The sequence below is a fragment of the Hydra vulgaris genome, chromosome 08 (assembly GCF_038396675.1).
Source record: "Hydra vulgaris chromosome 08, alternate assembly HydraT2T_AEP".
NCBI lineage: Eukaryota > Metazoa > Cnidaria > Hydrozoa > Anthoathecata > Hydridae > Hydra > Hydra vulgaris.
In genome coordinates, this window is record NC_088927.1 from 62,375,001 (window position 1) to 62,393,302 (window position 18,302).

Below are 18,302 nucleotides of genomic sequence, written 5' to 3' on the forward strand. Positions count from 1 at the left end.
GACATTTATCTAGAGGAGCATCTCATAAAGTACGTTCACAATATAACTACTGATTTAGGACCCCTTTTTTCCTCCTTGTATGCACCAATATGCTTTTTACAACCCCTCTCCCTTTTAGTTAGTTCAACAGTTCTCTCTTAAATAACATTATACTGATTTTTTAAACTCATGAAAATTAATGTTTTTGTTGAAAAGAAGGAGTTCAGTTTTAGGAGAAATAGAGAATAAGAGATAATCAAACCATGTATGTATTCGCTGTTTTCCTTCCCCACATGTACCCCAGCTTGTGTGTACATTTATACACATATTGCTTACTCTTCATTAAAATTTTTTAGCATTTGTTTTTAGTTAAGTTTTCAAATAAAAATAAGTTTTCAAATAAAAATAAAAATTTAAATTTTTTTTAAATACACTTTATGCATCCAATGTTGGTAGTACTAATACCGGAATACCGGTATTACCAGGCTTTTTTAAGTACCGAAATACCAGTATTGTGTTGGCTTAATATTGGTATTAAAAAATATATATACAGGGCTTGTGTGAAATTGCTTTCTTCACATAAAACACAAAATGGAATATTTATTACCTCTAGGTGCTATAAATAACGTTTGTTCAGCTTGTAATGGGATTATAAAATCATGTTCGCTCAAGAGTTTAGGAAGGAGGAAATGATAAGTTATTTAATTGATTTTTTATAAAAATTATTGATAAAAATTTTAGTTAAAGATAAAACTTGTTTAATTTAAAAGTAAAACTCTTTCTTCCTTTTATTAACAAAGCAAGATCTTTCCATTTCTGCACATAATTTTTCATTTTTCTTTGTTTTTACAATTTGAAGCCAAGACTTATAGCAATTAGGAAACAAACAGTGTTGAATTTTAACCATGGCTAGGGCTGGGTTTGACAAAATGTAGCCGGGGTTGATGCCAGGATTTGTGACCAGGGAGGCATAAACATTTGTAAAGTATATTTTTTTAAATTCAAAATTCATGTTATATTTTCTATATATATGCATATAAAAACAACATTATGTTCAACATGGTCATCATAATCATCATTGCCATTCTAATCATTATGATCATTATCATTATCATTAAGATCATCATCATCATTATCATCATCATCATCAGGCTTTGGCCATCTTTATTTATGCTGTTTCTTTACTATAAACAATCTAGAGCATTTTATTTTCTTAACTAAAGCTTGTTCATACAATATGTAAGGCACTCTCTTCAAGTTTACTTACCTCTACCTTAACTATTTAATCCTGAAGCTGCTACCTCTCAAAATGCTGATACATAAATCACTTTAATTGTATCTAACAAATGTTGTTTGGTCCAATGTTTTTTTCTAATCTGTTCTAATAAGTCTTACCCATCTTCATATTTTCCTTTTATATAAAACCTACAACTTTTTAAGCCTTCAGTGAACCATTACCTAGCTATTTATTTCTTTATTTTAAATTAGCTTGTAACTTAATAGTAGTTGCTTGCAATTTTGTTGGAAGTAAATAAGAGTTTAAAATTATATAAATATGTGCCAGTATTTGATAAATAGTAAATGTAAGTATAAAGTTATTATATTTAAAGTATTATAAATTTTTTTTCTAGTTGGAGCTATCAATCCCCTGCTAAATCTTTTAATTTTTCTAAGGCCAAGTTTGCAAAAAGTCTCATTTTTAGCCAGGGTCAGGGCCCCGGTCACTTTCTTATAGCAATATGCATGCATATGATTTTCTTAAAGAACAACTCAAATAAAAATATTTTTTTTTCGTACTTTACTCTACCGGAATATTTAAATGTATATATTTTTATCATTTTATTTTGTGTGTGTGTGTGTTAATAATGCAATAATTTGAAAAATATAAAATATTTTTCTAAAATATTGTACATTTTTCAAATATTATTAGCTTTGCTCTAATAATATTTGATGACTACTATTGTTCTTCAAAAATTGCAGAGGTATAATATTGCAGAGATATATGATTTATGGAGATAATATGAGTTATAGAGATATAATATTTCACATGAAATACTCACAAGCAAGTTATTTTCATAAAAATAACTTCATGAAATTGACAAATTTTAACTTCCATTTGTGACCATTAATGAACTGGATTTAAACAACTGCTTATAATTTGATAGTAGTGCAATCCTGTAACTTTCTGAAAATTATTACAGAAAGTTACAGGATTGTAAAAACTCTTAGACATGTGCTCCACATTAAAGTTACTCATTTTAATGTAGAACACATGTTTAAAAGAAAAAAAATTGAATATCGGTATTACCAGTATTGAAATTACTCAGTACCATAATACTGGTATTGAAAAATAATTTCTGTATTGGATGCACTAAATACACCATGAATAATTTACTATTTTAGCTTTAACAAAAAAAAATCACTGTGTGTTTAAAAAGGTTAATGCATTACATAACATATATATTTTAAAAAAAAAAATTTTTTTCTAAAAATGTTTATGTTTTGTAACGCATTAATATAAATACTCAATAATAATAACAAATCATTAATAAGTTACAAAGCATAAAGATTTAAAAAGAAAAAAAATTAAATTTGCTTTTAGACTTGAAAATGAACAAATAGTTAAGAAATTACAATGTTCAAATAAAAAAATTATGAAAATTTTGTTTATTGTTTTCATGCTCAATTAAAAGTGTTTTCTACTTACTATAAGATTCAGTTCTTTCAAAGAAAGGTTTTTTCTTGCGGCTTTTTAAGAAACAAAGAACATTATGATAATCAGTTATCAAGAAAATTCTGGAAGAAATTATATAACTGTCGGTAAAAGTCAGGTTTAATTCTTAAAATGGTTTCCATAAAAAGTTTTTTGGAGGAATGATAATATACAGATAGTAGATTAACTTGGAAAAAAATTTGGCAAATTTGCCTGTTTTGATAGTCATGGTCAAATTGTTAAAACAAACTGTTTTATGTGTGGTCTATTAGAGGGGCGAATTAAGGGTATCTGGGGCCAGAGGCACAAATAATTCAGGGACCATTTTAAATAAAGAAAAAGTAATAGTCATGTAGCATTTAACATTTCAGTCATGTATTTAAAAATTAAAGTGACATTTCCTGGATTTTTGTCTGGCAAATTGTTCAACAATCTCATCAAATGAGAGTTGTCTGGTCATCTTTCTTTCAATACACATCAAAGAAAGCATGTCAAGCCGCCCCAAATATGGCAGCAGTATTCCATACAAGGCTGGATTTGAGATTTATAGAGATAAAGAATAGAATCCTGGGTAAGAAAGTGTTGAGCTTGATAAAGAGATGCAACCTTAGCAGATGCTAATTTTGCAATGGATTTGATATATGGTTTCCAAGAAAGATCGAAAGTAAGAGTTAATTCTAGAAGAAGAAGGGTAAATGACTCATCGAGTACAATACTGCTCATAAATATAGGAAGATCTAAATTATTGCGATAATGATTGGCTGAAAAAAATTGAGTTTCATCTGAATGAAAGTTCACCAGCCACTGCGAGCCCCATGCTGTAACAGAATTGAGATCATTTTCAAGCTCAAATGCCCCCTCCAAGCAATCAAAGAGTGTTGGCTTCTTATTATGACAGGAATAAATGGTAGTATCATCAGCTAACAATGCCATCTTAGATGTGAGAATATCTAGAAGATCGTTAATGTAAATTAAAAAGAGTATAGGGCCAAGGATAGAACCATGAGGAACCCCTGAAGTTACAGAATAAGAAGAAGAGTGCTGTCCATCAAGAACAACTTTTATACTGCGATTGGAAATGAAGTACTTAATAATCTTAAAGATATTACCAGATTCACCATGAGAAGAAAGCATATGGAGAAAGCCAGCATACCAAACTTTATCTAAAGCTTTAGAAATGTCAAGTGCAATGGCCTTAACCTCTCCACCCTTATCAAATGCAAGATAAAACCTATTGGTTATTACTGTTAGCAAATCAGCTGTAGAACAAGAAGATCGAAATCCATATTGATTATCAGAAAGTAAGTTATTAGATTCAAGATGAGAGATTAAGTTTTTGTTAATTAAAGATTCAAAAACCTTGCTTATGATAGAAAGAAGACTAATGGGATGGTAGTTAGGCTTCAATGTCATTGAAGTAAAGTGCTGCTAAAGTATCACCATGTTTTATCACTTCCATGCCAGTCAATGTTTGCAAAAAGTTCATGAACCCAAATCTGCTAGCCACATCTGAATATGCAGCAGATCCGTGAGTCAATGCTGCTTTTATTTGATTGATAACAGCAATCAGCACATTAACTTGTTATTCATCTTATGCAAGCAGAAGAACTTCTTCAGAAGTACCTTCAAACTGTTGCTTTCTTTTTCTGACTCTTTGGGCTTCTTTTTTATATACTTCACATTTGGACAACTTTTTTCCATATTTCTCAAATTTATCTAATTCAACCATTAAGATGTTGTACATCTCAATGGTTGAATATACTCAGACAATGAATGCAACAAACCAACATCTTTAATCAAATCTAAAATGACACCCTGTAAAACTAGACTTGTATTATTGAATCTTTGCAGTATCATGTGTTAAAAAACAGTCAAAGTACCAGTTTCCAATTCACTAAGATGTTATGCTTGTCCAAGCGCCTTTTGTCAAGTTTCACCTTTTTTCCACTTATCAGTTGCAATGGTATCTAGAGCTGATTGATTACTCTTGTAACTCTTCCACAAAGCACTTATTGCATCAGCATATGCTGATCAATGTATGTTTGATAGTTTTTTAGGCACTAGTGTCTTGTCTTTGGCTAGCGCTTTTTTCAGATGAGTAGAGGTACTAAGGAAGTGTAGATCCGTTGCACAATATCAAACTAACCAACTGCTGTGCTACAACAATCAACAGCTTTTTTTCCAATTTAATGAATGAGCAAAGAAAGGTATGTAAATAGCATATTCACAAACAGATAAAATATGAGCCTTAACACCATTGTAACATCCAGACATATTTGATGCATTTTCATAGGTCTGGCAACAACAATTACCAATGTCAATATTATTTTTCTCTCCAGTAATTTGTTTGATAATTCAATTTCAGTGTGACTTTCAAACTTAATGAATGTCAAAAAACGTTCAATTGGTTCATTTTTGTTTACATAACGAACTGTAACAGACAACTGATCGGTATGCAATAAGTAGATATTGAATCAATTGACACACTAAGGGATGCAGAGTCCCAAAAGGACTCCGGCTTTTCTAAGTCTCTAGTTTCCAGAAGCTCTAAACATGTTTATTGACTTATCTGCTATAAGAAAAAAATTCTTGAGATTTAATGACTTGAAACTTATTGTTTTTAAGCCCGGAGTCCCAGAGTCTTTGCCGCCATTATACTTAAGGACTCTGGGTTCAAAAAGTGATTGTTCCTCTAACCTAAAAGTCTTAATTTTTGTCCTATTAGTAGTCCATAAACTTATTTATATTTTTAGACCACCTGGATACCAAAAACTAGGATAAAGTAATCTTTTTGTGACTTTTAAATCTGGAGTTCTTTTTGGGACTCTGCATCCCTGGACACACTATAGCACTTTGCTTTTTGTATTATTAACAACAAAAGTTTTTGACCCATCAAATTAATGAGTTCATCACAGACAGTAGAAGATAAGTATGTTTTTGCCATAACTTGGGTTGCATACTTATCAATATATGCAGCCAAAAAAAGATCATAAAGTGCTAATAGCTCAAGGATGCCCATAAAGTTACCATTGTGTATTGAACCAAATTTCTCTATGTCCACAAAGTGGCAAACCATGCTAAAAATTTTACCACATCCACCATCTGCTGAAGAACAGATAAACAATACTTAGATTTATTTAAGATTACTTTCTCCTGTTCCTTGTAAACACAACCAATCACACTGTGTTGCTGTGCAAATGCTAAACAACCCAATATGACTTTCACTATTTTCATGTATCTTGACATCATATTGTCCATTTTTCCAATGATTAAACCCTTGTGTAAAAGAAGAATTATTTTTCATATCCAATAATAAAAGCGTACACTTAAAACAATAAACTTGTCCATTTAATGGTGAGTAGCAAAGTCAGGTGCGTTCAGAATTCTAACCAATTAATTTATAATGTCAAGTGAATAATGAAAGAGAACAATACCGATTTCAATTTATGCTACTGTTCGAGAGTTTCAGTGGCAAAAAACCTTCATCTTTATGTTGACATTCAATACCACCGGTGCTGATAAAATGAGATTGCATGTTTGATGAAACTGTTATTAAAACCCAGATCAGTTTCATATACAATTGGCAGGTCTAACACTGCTTTTTCTTGTACATATTTAGTGTCAACGTCTTCTTCAGTTGTAGCTGGTACAAGATCAACTGGTTCTTGATTTTGAACTTCTCTGATTTTACATTCACCTTGATTTTCTGGTACTGGACTTTTATTTTTTTGCTTCTGAACTGTTGTACAGTGGTAAAAAGTTTCCATTTAAGATAAACATGGTACATCTTTTTTTTTTCTCTGGTCTTTTTATTCAGGGCTTTTTTTCATTTTACAGTCCCAGTCTAATAATTTCCTAATAATTAATGTAAATCAATGTTAACTTACATACAACATACAACAATCATTTATACATACATAGTTACAGTTACAAATAGTAAAAAACTGACAAAACATAACAACTAATGATAACATAAAACCGACTATAATTAAAAAATTGCAAAGACTTAGTAAATATAAATATATTAATCATAATTGTTGTAATGTAATAACCAAAATACATTGCACAAATAATAAACAAATAAATAAAATACAAACTGAAACAAAAAAAACACTTTTCAAAACAAAAGAATTAACAACAGACAAAAACTTACAAAAAAAACCATAATAAACATAACAAGTTTAAGTTCACTCATTGGCTCTTAAATAAAAAAATTTATGACAGACTTCAGAAAGAGGTTGAGTACATGGTGCTGACAGTCAATGTATTGTGGTTTCTGAATGCCCTTGCTCAAGACATCATCCTGTATGAGCTTTACAATCCCATGCAAACTGGTACATCACAATTCTGTTTAGCAATCCTTGAAAGAACGCCATGTGTTTTATAACACATGGCGTTCTTGCAAGCATTGTTAGTTCATTGCTGTAAGTAAACCCACTGTTTTAGTGGGTTTACTTACAACAATGAACCAGTAAACCCACTGCTTTAATGACTGCTTTTTGGTATATCAGTTTGCATTCAGTAAAAGATGACATGGAAGAAGAAGTTGGTGACTTGGGTGGAAAAGCAGAGGTTTCAGAATCCAAAGATTTTAAGACGTTTTTCTATATATATATATATATATATATATATATATATATATATATCTATATATATTTTTTTTTTTGTTAATTCACCTCTCCAAGGCCCAGAAGGCCACTACAGGCGAGGAGGCTACATAATTGTGGTTATAACCCTCTCTCAACTCTATAACTCCAAAACACGAACCTTGACAAACAAGCGTGGTACTACCAGGGATGTGGCGGGGATCGAACTCGGAACCTCTCGCTTATGAAGCGAGCGCTCTACCACTACACCATTACCGCATATATGTATATATATATATATATATATATATATATATATATATTATATATATATATATATATGTATATGTAAACATATATGTATATATATATATGTATATATATATGTATATATATATATACATATATATAGATATGCATATATATATATGTATATATATATATATATATATATGTATATATATGAATATATATACATATATATATATATATATATGTATATATATATATATACGTATATATATATATATACATATAAAAAGTTAATATTTATAAAAACAGTAAAAAAATTAAAATAACAACATAAAAAAAAACAATAATTTTGTCTGTTAAGGTGGGTTTTTGTATTTTTTTTAAAAACAATAAAATTTAATTTGTTTCATCATTTTTTTAAATGGTTTTATAAAATGTTTACTTGATTTTGTCAACTTGAAGCACAAAGACTTGTTAAAAACTATTTTTTACTATAAATGGTGTAAGTGTCAAATATAGGATATATACTTATATATATATATATATATATATATATATATATATATATATATATATATATATATATATATATATATATATATATATGTATATAATATGCGTATATATATGTATATAATATGCGTATGAAATATAATACAATGTACATATATATACATATATATATACATATATATATATATATATATATATATATATATATATATATATATATATATATATATATATATATATGTATATATATATGTATACATATGTATATAATATGCGTATGAAATATAATACAATGCAATAATGTTGTTCAGATTTGGCATGAAACACCAACCACAAGGTTTATCAATCCATCAGATTGTGTAGACATGGATTGTGATGCTCTTCGTAAAGCACTTGTGACAGATCTTGATGGTTCTTTTTTTGGTACTCCTTGGGCTTCTATGATTTCAAGATCAGAGTATCAATGGGATGGCAATAGAGAATTTGGTTTAGGTATACTTTTTTTGCTTCTATTATATGATTATTTCCATAAGACTAAAATTAAAATACTTTCTTTCACTTCAACATTTTAAAGATGCATACTGCAATGAAACAATTTTATTCAGTACAAAAAAATGATGAAAATAACATAAAAAATAAAAAGGGTGTTTTTACTGATATACCCTACTTTTTTAATTTTAAATAAAAAATCAATCTAAAAAACTTTTTTTTTGGTTAAATATTCATTTCATTTGATGAGAAGTTTTTTTTGTTACAAACATAATGTATATTATCAACATCCTATCAAAATCTTATTCTACTTATGTTTAATTTCTTAGATTATTTAAAACACATAAAAGTATAAATAAATTTTGAATAACCAGAAAAGTTGTTCTAAAAAATTTTTGAAGTTTTTTATGTCAATGTGTTAAAAATCGTTTTAGGTAAAACCTTTTTCTTAAGTTTTAAAAAAAATTAACTTTGATAAAACAAATAAATGATGTGATCTTATTTCTCTTAAATAGTTTTTTTTTTAAAAAAAAAAAAAAAAAAGCAGATTAAGGATATTGGGCATTTTTTTTAATCAAAAAATTAAAGTCCTTACTGTGCAATTTCAACTAAAGTGCACAAAAATACAATTAGGCCTTTTTAGTCACCATGGTTGCAGTAGTTAACCTTTGGTTAAATGTAAATCATTTTTCATTCAGCATGATTTATTTTTAATATGATTTTTTAACATAAAACATTTATGAAATAAATAATACTTTTTTATTGCATAATAAGTTTCTATGTTATAAAAATATTTATAGTTAAACTTGTGTAAGTATATAAACTTATACCAATTATAAATAAAGAAATACATTATATAATTATTTAATAATTATATCTGCATTTATTTAAACAATTTAAACCTGTTTTAACATGTTTTTAAGTTGCCTATACACCAAGTGCACATGTCCGATTGCATATACATATATACTTGAAAGGTGATACTAAAAACAGATTGTAAATTTTAAAGTAATTGAAGTCAAGCCGTGTGAAATGGAGAAATAATACCTTTATGTTAAGGTGACAAAACATGGGGTAATGTAGGAAAGTTTTATGTTTAAAAATTAACACAAAACTTTTAGCCAAATCTTCTTGCTCTTTGTTTTTAAAAAAACTCAGAGAAAGAAGACTGAATCACAATGCAAACAATGGATTGTCCATCTATGATACAGCATGCTAGTTCACTGTGCTGTGTCAGTTAATTAGTTCTATAAAGATGGTATAAAATAGTGTTGAGTTGGATAGTGTATATATACACAATGTAAGTTAGAATAAAACTCATAATATAATATGCCACCTGTGAGTCGTCACACCTAAAATAAATATAGTGACTAAATGCAGTGAAATAACACAAATGTAGAGCTAAAAAGTGTGAGTGTTGTCATAGTTAACTAGAATTAAAGAATGTATATATGATGATGCCCATTTTCAGTAATGCTTTAAGATTGCTAGTACCAGGTCAGGGAATAAGTTTAAAAATCTCTTAAATTCTATAATTTTTATTTAGTTATGATTTTCAATAATAAAAATGTTATCATTTGATGAAAAAAAAAAAAAAAACTGCAACAATTATTTCTAAAAAAAAGTAGGTTTTTTTTAGAAAGATTTGTATAAATAAAAAGTTGTACAATTTAAAAAATTTGTTTAATTTTTATTAATTAATTTAAAAAAATTGTTTAAATAATTTTAAAAAAATGTTTCACAATTTGTTAGAAAAGAAATGTTACACAATTTGTTAGAAACAAGTTATTACACAATTTGCTTAAAATTAATATTTTAAAATTTGTAATATTTAAAAAATTTTTATTATTATTAGTAAGCAAATTGTGTACTTATATGTAATAGTATAAACTATATCTATTATTACTGTTATTATTAATATTATTATTGTTATTACTATTATTATTGTTGTTCTTGTTCTTGTTATTGTTGTTGTTGTTAATTGTTTTATTTATTATCATATTTATTCTTTGTATGTTGTATTATTTAGGTACTTTATTATTTCTATGTTGTACTATTTAGGTACTTCATTATTTGTATGTTGTATTATTTAGGTTCTTTATTATTTGCATGTTGTATTATTTAGATACTTTATTATTTGTATGTTGTATTATTTAGGTACTTTATTATTTGTATGTTGTATTATTTAGGTACTTACTTTATATTAGAACTTAGACTATTAGTTAAAATCCTTCAAATGTTAAAACCTCATTTCAGAATATAATTTAATTTAGTTTGATTTACTTTTGAATATATTATATAACATTTATATTTTTAAAATTTATATTGGATAATTTTATTGTTTTAGGTAATTTTCGCATTCCTAAGACACTTCTTACCACCTCAAATGGATCACGGTTGGATGCAAACACACTCTTTCCTAACAAAGGAATCTATCGCGATAAATGTATATTTAAAAATGAATGGGGAGCTTACTATTGTAACAACTACACTGTTTACAAAATGTTGATTATTGAAAGTTTAGATGTTGATTCAGAAAGTCGAAGACTTTCTCCAGTAAGTCAAACTTCTTGCATTGAATAAATTTTCTAAATCAAATATTTATTTTCTAAATCAGTATTTATTGAATTACCTGTTTTATTTATTATATACAGTTATACACAAAAATTTAATTAAGATTTTAATTTTAATCTTTTCTTTTTTGCTTTTTCAATTAAAAAAAATCTTGTAAAATAAATTCAATTAAAAAAAATGAATTCAATATACAATATATATTGATTAGATAAAAGTATTTGCAAAAAATGACAAAAAATTATTTATTTTTCATTGCCCAAATATGAGTCACGTATAAATTTAAGGTGTCTTTCTTTTGTCTAATGGCAGAAAAGAACTTATCTTTGCCCAATCTAATAAATTTCATGCACATCTTATGTGGTACTATCAATCAAAACTTGTTCAAAAGTTGCTTAGATGCTCAGTTTTGTTTCCTACCTATATTTATGATCTTCCTGACAACCTTAAATCTGAATTAGCTCTTTTTACTGATGATTCAACTTTTTGCTCCTGTCTTGAAAAAAAGTCTTTTCTTTTTGATCGCTTAGAACAGGTAGCTGATCTTGAATATTAACATCTGATGATAACATTTACTATTGGTTTTTAATAGAAACCATGTATACAATGGATTGCTAAATTAGCATCTGCTAAGGTTGCTTCTCTTTACCGTGCTTGCCATTTTTTTACCCTTGACTCTATTCTCTACCTCTACAAATCTTTTATTTGTCTCTGTATGGAATATTGTTGTCATATTTGGGTTGGTTCTAATAATGATGGTCTTTTTCTTATAGACAAGGTCAAAAAACGCATTGCAAACATATTTGGACCCGCTCTATCTACTAAGCTTGAACCTCTTTCCCATTGTCGTAAAGTTGCATCTCTTTCTCTTTTATACAAATACTATCATGAACTCTAGTTTCATTAGCTAAAACGCATTTTCATTTGACTTTTCATTCAGTCAAGTCTCATTCGTTTACTGTATCTGTCCCTGCATGCTCCAAAAACTTTTATTTGTCTAGTTTTTTTCCCCCTCAAATTCTTAGGAACTTTCTCCTATCTTCATGTTTTCCTGACTCATACAACCTTTAACTTTTTAAGTCTTTTGTTAACTGTTTTATAACTCTGTTCTTTTTTCCTAGTAACTCCCAACTTAATAGTGGTTGCTATGCAACCAGCCTTTTTGGGAGTGAGTCAGATTAAAAAAATATATAAAAAAAAACTTTTGTAATTAAGTTTAAAAATTAACCATCAAATTAGTATTTACTTTTTTGGTTGGTTAGCAACATTTGATCTAGGTATCTATGACAGCGTTAAACTTTGTTTGTATTTTTTGTTTGTATAATTCATATATATTTCTATATCTTATTGGCTCGAGTTAATTAATCCAATAAGTACCAAATTTAGCGACTTGTTGTATTTATAATAAGGTTTTATTTAAAAGCATTTATCACATTATAGTGTAGTAGAGTATTTTGTGGTTTTCTATTATAATATGATATTTTATATTATCATTTATATTTCAGTCTTTTGTTTTTTGATTTTAAATTAAGGTTTTAAATATTAAATTTACTAAAGGTTTTAAATTACTATTAATTACTTGCTATTAGTTATCAAAATTTACAATTTGTTAACACAAACAGACAAAACTTTTATGTGGTTATCTAACTTTCAATTAAACTTTTATACGGTCAATTAATTTGGAATTAGTTTTATAAAATTTGAGCAGTTTTGGTAATATTTTTTTGATTGTTTTTTTGTTTTTTTTATTAGTACAAACATAAGTAGCAAAAACAATAAATATGAAGCTTGCAACTTTTTAATGTCTTAAGTAAACTTGTAAATGGTCATTTAACTCGGATTTAGTTTTAAAAAAGTTGAGTAGTCCTTGTTAATATTGATTTTGAGTGTTTTTTTATCAATACAAACATAAATAGAAAATATAAGAAACTAATAAGTTTTAAGTTTGCAATATTTTAATATGATAAAAAACAACATTTTTGTTATTAATTTCTATTTATATATGTTATTAATTGTTATTATTTTATCAGTTTTAATTGTATTTTTAATTTTGAACTTTTTATGATTGAACTTGTGTTTATATAAAAAAAGGTTTAGTGATCTTTTTTTTTTTTCTATACATTTTTTGTTATCAGGTTGCTCTTGTTACAAATGGTTATATTGACTTAATTAATGGACCACAAGACCATGGTTGGTGCCATGGTTACACATGCCAAAAAAGGTTATCAACATTCAATGCAATAGTTGCAACATCGAAAGTCTATGAATTACACTTTACTTCCTACAATCCTATAACCACCAGATTGCAGCTATTAAATAGCAAACCAACTGATTCAATAGTTATTAAAATATATTATGCTAAACGACAGAGACTTGATGTTTTTAAAAAAGGTCCAGGAAAAGGTATTCATATTTTATAACAATAAAAAAAACAACTTGTAATCGTAGAATATATTTATATAATTTTAATTTTTAAATAATTTTATTTGAAGTAATATTTTTTAATTAACTATTATGTACAAGTTGTTTTATTAAAATTTTTAATTATTACGTAATTATAATAATAATAATAAAAACCTTAATTAAACTAATGTTCAATTAAGGTTTTTATTATTAATGTTTATATTATTGAGGAAAAAAATAATTTTGTGTTTTTTTAACCTTGCAGATTTTTTAAATATAATAAAATAAATACAAAAATGCAGAACAAAACATTTTTAATCAAAAAAGAGTTTAAATTATTAGAAAATTTTTCTTATAATAAGCACATCTTATTATATTATACATGAATGATCAGCAAATTTAACCTACTTAGGTTCACACTTATATGTTTGTTAATAGCGCTATATAGATGGAGTTTTAACATTTGCATTATAAATAATGTCTTTTTAATAATTTAATGAGTTTGTTATTCTATTATCTGTACATAAGTTTCTTACACTTTCTTATAAAAATGTGCTAAAAAACTTATTCTTGCCTATTTTTTTTTCTTTAACAGATGCTGTAAGCTCTGTCTCAAAACAAAGTTTCCATATTCATCCTTTTTTTTTAATAATTTTTAAAAAAAAACTTTAAAATTCTTGATAATCTGTGCATCAGCCAATGCAATACTATTTAAACTTTTATCTATGTAAGGTTTTACCATACATTAAATAGAAGTGGCGAGGCAAGGGCTGTTGCTCTTGACATTTCGAAAATCTTTGATTAAGTCCTGCACACTGGTCTTCTCTATGAGTTTTCCTCAAATTTTTCTTCTGAGAGAAAGTTTTATTTTTTTTAAATATTGAATCCTTTCTCTCTAACCACAGTATTAAACTTGTCCATGAGTTCATGGACAAGTTAAATACTGCGGAACCACATAGTTCTATTTTTTGTCCTGTATTGTTTTTCATCAGTACAAATAAATTTCTGGTAATTTTATCTCTAAAGTGACTTTTTTTGCTGATGACACCACTGTATATTTTATCTTGTTGCAATGTAATTTATTTTTTGTCTTGCAGTGGTTTGTAAACTTCAAACCAAATAAAACTGTTTAACAAATCTAAAATCATGTTTTCTTTATACTGGAAAATCTGTGGTTCACTCTGACCTCTCTAACTATTGCCCAATACTTTTTTTTTAGTATTAATTCTAAGTATTTAATGAACAAATTGTTAATTTCTGATCTTAAGTCTAACATCTTACTATCCAATAATTAATATAGATTTTGATTCCCTCATTTTACTGCCAATATGTTAATCATTATAAAAGAAAGGTTTTACCTTATAATTAGATTGCATTAATTGAAAGAGCTATTTCTCTTGACACATCAAAGATTTTTGATAAGGTCTTTTTATGAGATAGTAAAGTTTTTAAAAACATTAATTCATTTTTTATAGTATTATAGGTTAACCATGATGGACAACACTTTTTCAAAAACTCTTGTAGTACTGCAAGATTCTATTCTTCGTCTTGTGTTGTTTCTCATCTCTACTAATAAATTTCTGACAATCTTTCCTCTAAATTGTTTTTTTTTTCTAATGACTCAACTATATACTCCAGTCTGCGGCATTGTGATCTCCCTTATGTGACAGCTATCCTGTCTTCATGTTTTCATGATTCATAAAACTGACAGTTTTTTAATCCACCAAAAGCTTGTTTGCTCTATGTTAACAACCAAATAGTTTGCAATACTCGTGATTGGATTGAATTTGGAAAAATAAATTTGGAAAAAATTGGGGATTATAACTTATAAATTGCAATATTTTTTTACTATTTTGTTTAAAAAACTCCTAAAAACTAAAAAGTTCAAGTTTTGACTTATTTTGCCAAATATATTAATATTAGTTTTTTTAAACATCTTTTTGAACAATTATAATTTTTTTTATTCTTTTACAAATTTTCTTTTGATAATTATTGAATATTATAATTATAATTTTTTTGAAAAATAAAATTAAAACTTTTAAGTTTAAAAATTTAACTCAAAAGTTTTTAATTATTTATTGTTTTGATATGCAATTATGTGACAGAAGTTCTTAACACGGTTTAAAAAAAAAATAATTGAATTAACAGACGAAAAAAACAATTTTTTTTCCTTTCTATAAAGTATTTATTTTTTAATTGGGCTGCTGGAAATTACTACTTAAATTTAGGACAACATTTCCTATTCATTCATCATTAAAATCCAGCCTAGATATGTAATAGTATTCTGTACAAAGGCTGACAAAGAGTTTATAATATTTGCAGAAAATAGAATTAGGAAACCAAGAATCTTTTTAAAGTAGAGATAGTAGATTTTGCAACAGAAGCAGTGTTGTGTATAAAATATATGTAAAATTTATAATTTTTTTGTTAAATTTATATCTAATTTACCATAAGTTATCAGATTATATTATTAGATATGTTTTTTATTAAAATTAGATATTTTAAGATTCATTATTAAAAAGTCTGTTAAATTTTAACACAAAACTTCAGTTATACCATTAGAAGTAAAATCTTTATATTTTTGTTTATAAAACATCCCTTAAAAATTTTTATACATTTTTGTTTATAAAACTTCCCTAAAAAATGGATGCATTTTTTGGGATGCGAATAACAATTTTCTGATTAATTTGCATTAAATTTAATGAGAAATTTGTAAAGTTCAAATTAATGAATAATAATAAAGATTTCTTATATTGGTGCACTATTCTTCTTAAATTTTAACTAACCCTGTTTTTTTTTAATATATAGGCACACAGTAAAGTTTTTAAAAATTTCTTTTTCTAGTCCTACTAGTTATTTTGATCTTTTTTTTTTTACTTATTTATTTAAAGTAAATTTAAAGTTTGTAACTTTATTTATTTATTTAAAACATCCACAATTTATTATAGATGATGATATGATGGCATTATTTTATAGATAATATTCTTGTTGATCCTAACAATCGTCAAAATGGAAACTATATACCGAAGGATCCCTCTAATCCATTAAAATATGTTCCAAGCATAACTAGTAACCTTGGAAGTAACTGGTATGATTCTGATACTCAACTTTTATGGGTTGTATTGAGAGGAAGTGATTATGTTGATATATATATGGCACCAACTATTCAAGTAATTTTTAAGACATTACTCTATTTTGATAATTCAAATCATGTTCTTTTATAAATTAATTTGAAACTTGATTATGTTATTGTAATACATTAACATCTATTTTATTTTCGTAAATATTATAATTGTATATCTAGTTTATGAAGATTAATGATATAGTAAATTATATTATCGACACTTTAAATTTACTATATCATTGTATTACTTTATGTTTATTTAGAGCAATAAATACAAGCGCTATGTATATGCCAAAATGAGAAAGCAAATTTACCTGAGCAAAACAAATGAGCAAGCAAGCTAAAATAAGACCTGTTAAAGTAATATAATGATCGAATGTGGCTCTTTATTTAGCTTTTACTTAATAAAATTCTGATTTACATTTTGAAAATGTAAATTGTAAAGTTAAGAAAAAAAAAATTTTGTTATTGAACTCAATCAAAAATTTTATTTAAAATATATGTATCTTAAATGTAAAAGTTTACTGCAGAAAATTTACAAAGTTCACAACTCAAAAATAACTTGAACTTTTGATACTGATAGGTTCTGAAATTAAATGAAAAGCCTGTGTTTTTTTTATCTCCTCAAAGTTGAGGGATCCACTACTCTTGAGGATGCAGTTTTATTACTAGTATATTATCATTATTATCATTTTATTACTATTATACTATTATAAGATATAATACATTAATAATAATAAATATATAAATACGAAAACTTTTATCAAACCATAAACTTCAAAACATGAACCTTGACAAAAAAGGTCAAGAGAAACACGTTAAGTACAGTACTATCTGAAACATGGTGAGGATTAATTACTTTATCATCTACATATGTAGGTGATAAAGTGATCAAGCGTAACCATTAGTAGGTTTATACATGTGATAGCGAGAAACAAGTGCTTAACAACCACTACTGTATTTTACGTTTATAAATTTGCTTCTTGAAGGATGTGGTCTGACTTAAAATGCAATTAAAAAATGTTTTTCAAAAATTTACCAAATAACTTGGTTTCAACAATTACATTCTTTGTAATTGTTGAAGCTTTAAAATATTTTGGAATGCTTATAGCACCTTAATGTCATAATATTGGATTTTTTTAATGCAAACAGAATAAGGTTTTGATGATAATCAACTTTCTTTTAAATCAAGCTAGCTTTTGCGCTGTTAAGCATATTTCGCTATTCCAATGCACAAAAACCAAATGGTCATTGAAATATACAAAATGTAAATTTCAATGCCCATTAGTTTTTTGTGCATTGGAATTTTATCTTATATAATAGGCAAGTCTTATTATTTTTATTTAGTCAAATAAAAAAAAACTTGTGTACTTAAATATTAATGTATATATATATGTATATATATATTTGTATATACACATACTTACATACATACACACATACATACATACATACATACATACATACATACATACATACATACATACATACATACATACATACATACATACATACATATATACATACATACATACATACATACATACATACATACATGCATACATACATACATATATATACATATATATATATATACAAGGGCTATTCTTGACCTTTTTTTTCTTTTCCATCAAATATCTGTTTTTTGCGAAAAAACGATTGCATACGGCAA

The 18,302-nt window shown here is 26.4% G+C and overlaps 1 protein-coding gene across 3 annotated transcripts in view; it reads left to right on the plus strand.

Moving 5' to 3' along the window:
- The window catches only part of LOC105845159 (fibrocystin-L), a 133,944-nt gene that overhangs the window by 93,375 nt on the left and 22,267 nt on the right, over positions 1 to 18,302 (plus strand). For all 3 annotated transcript variants that reach the window (XM_065804117.1, XM_065804118.1, XM_065804119.1), the window contains 4 exons: positions 8,355 to 8,535; positions 10,880 to 11,088; positions 13,239 to 13,506; positions 16,483 to 16,676. In XM_065804117.1, the coding sequence (XP_065660189.1) occupies positions 8,355 to 8,535; positions 10,880 to 11,088; positions 13,239 to 13,506; positions 16,483 to 16,676 (852 nt within the window). The remainder of the gene's footprint in view (positions 1 to 8,354; positions 8,536 to 10,879; positions 11,089 to 13,238; positions 13,507 to 16,482; positions 16,677 to 18,302) is intronic.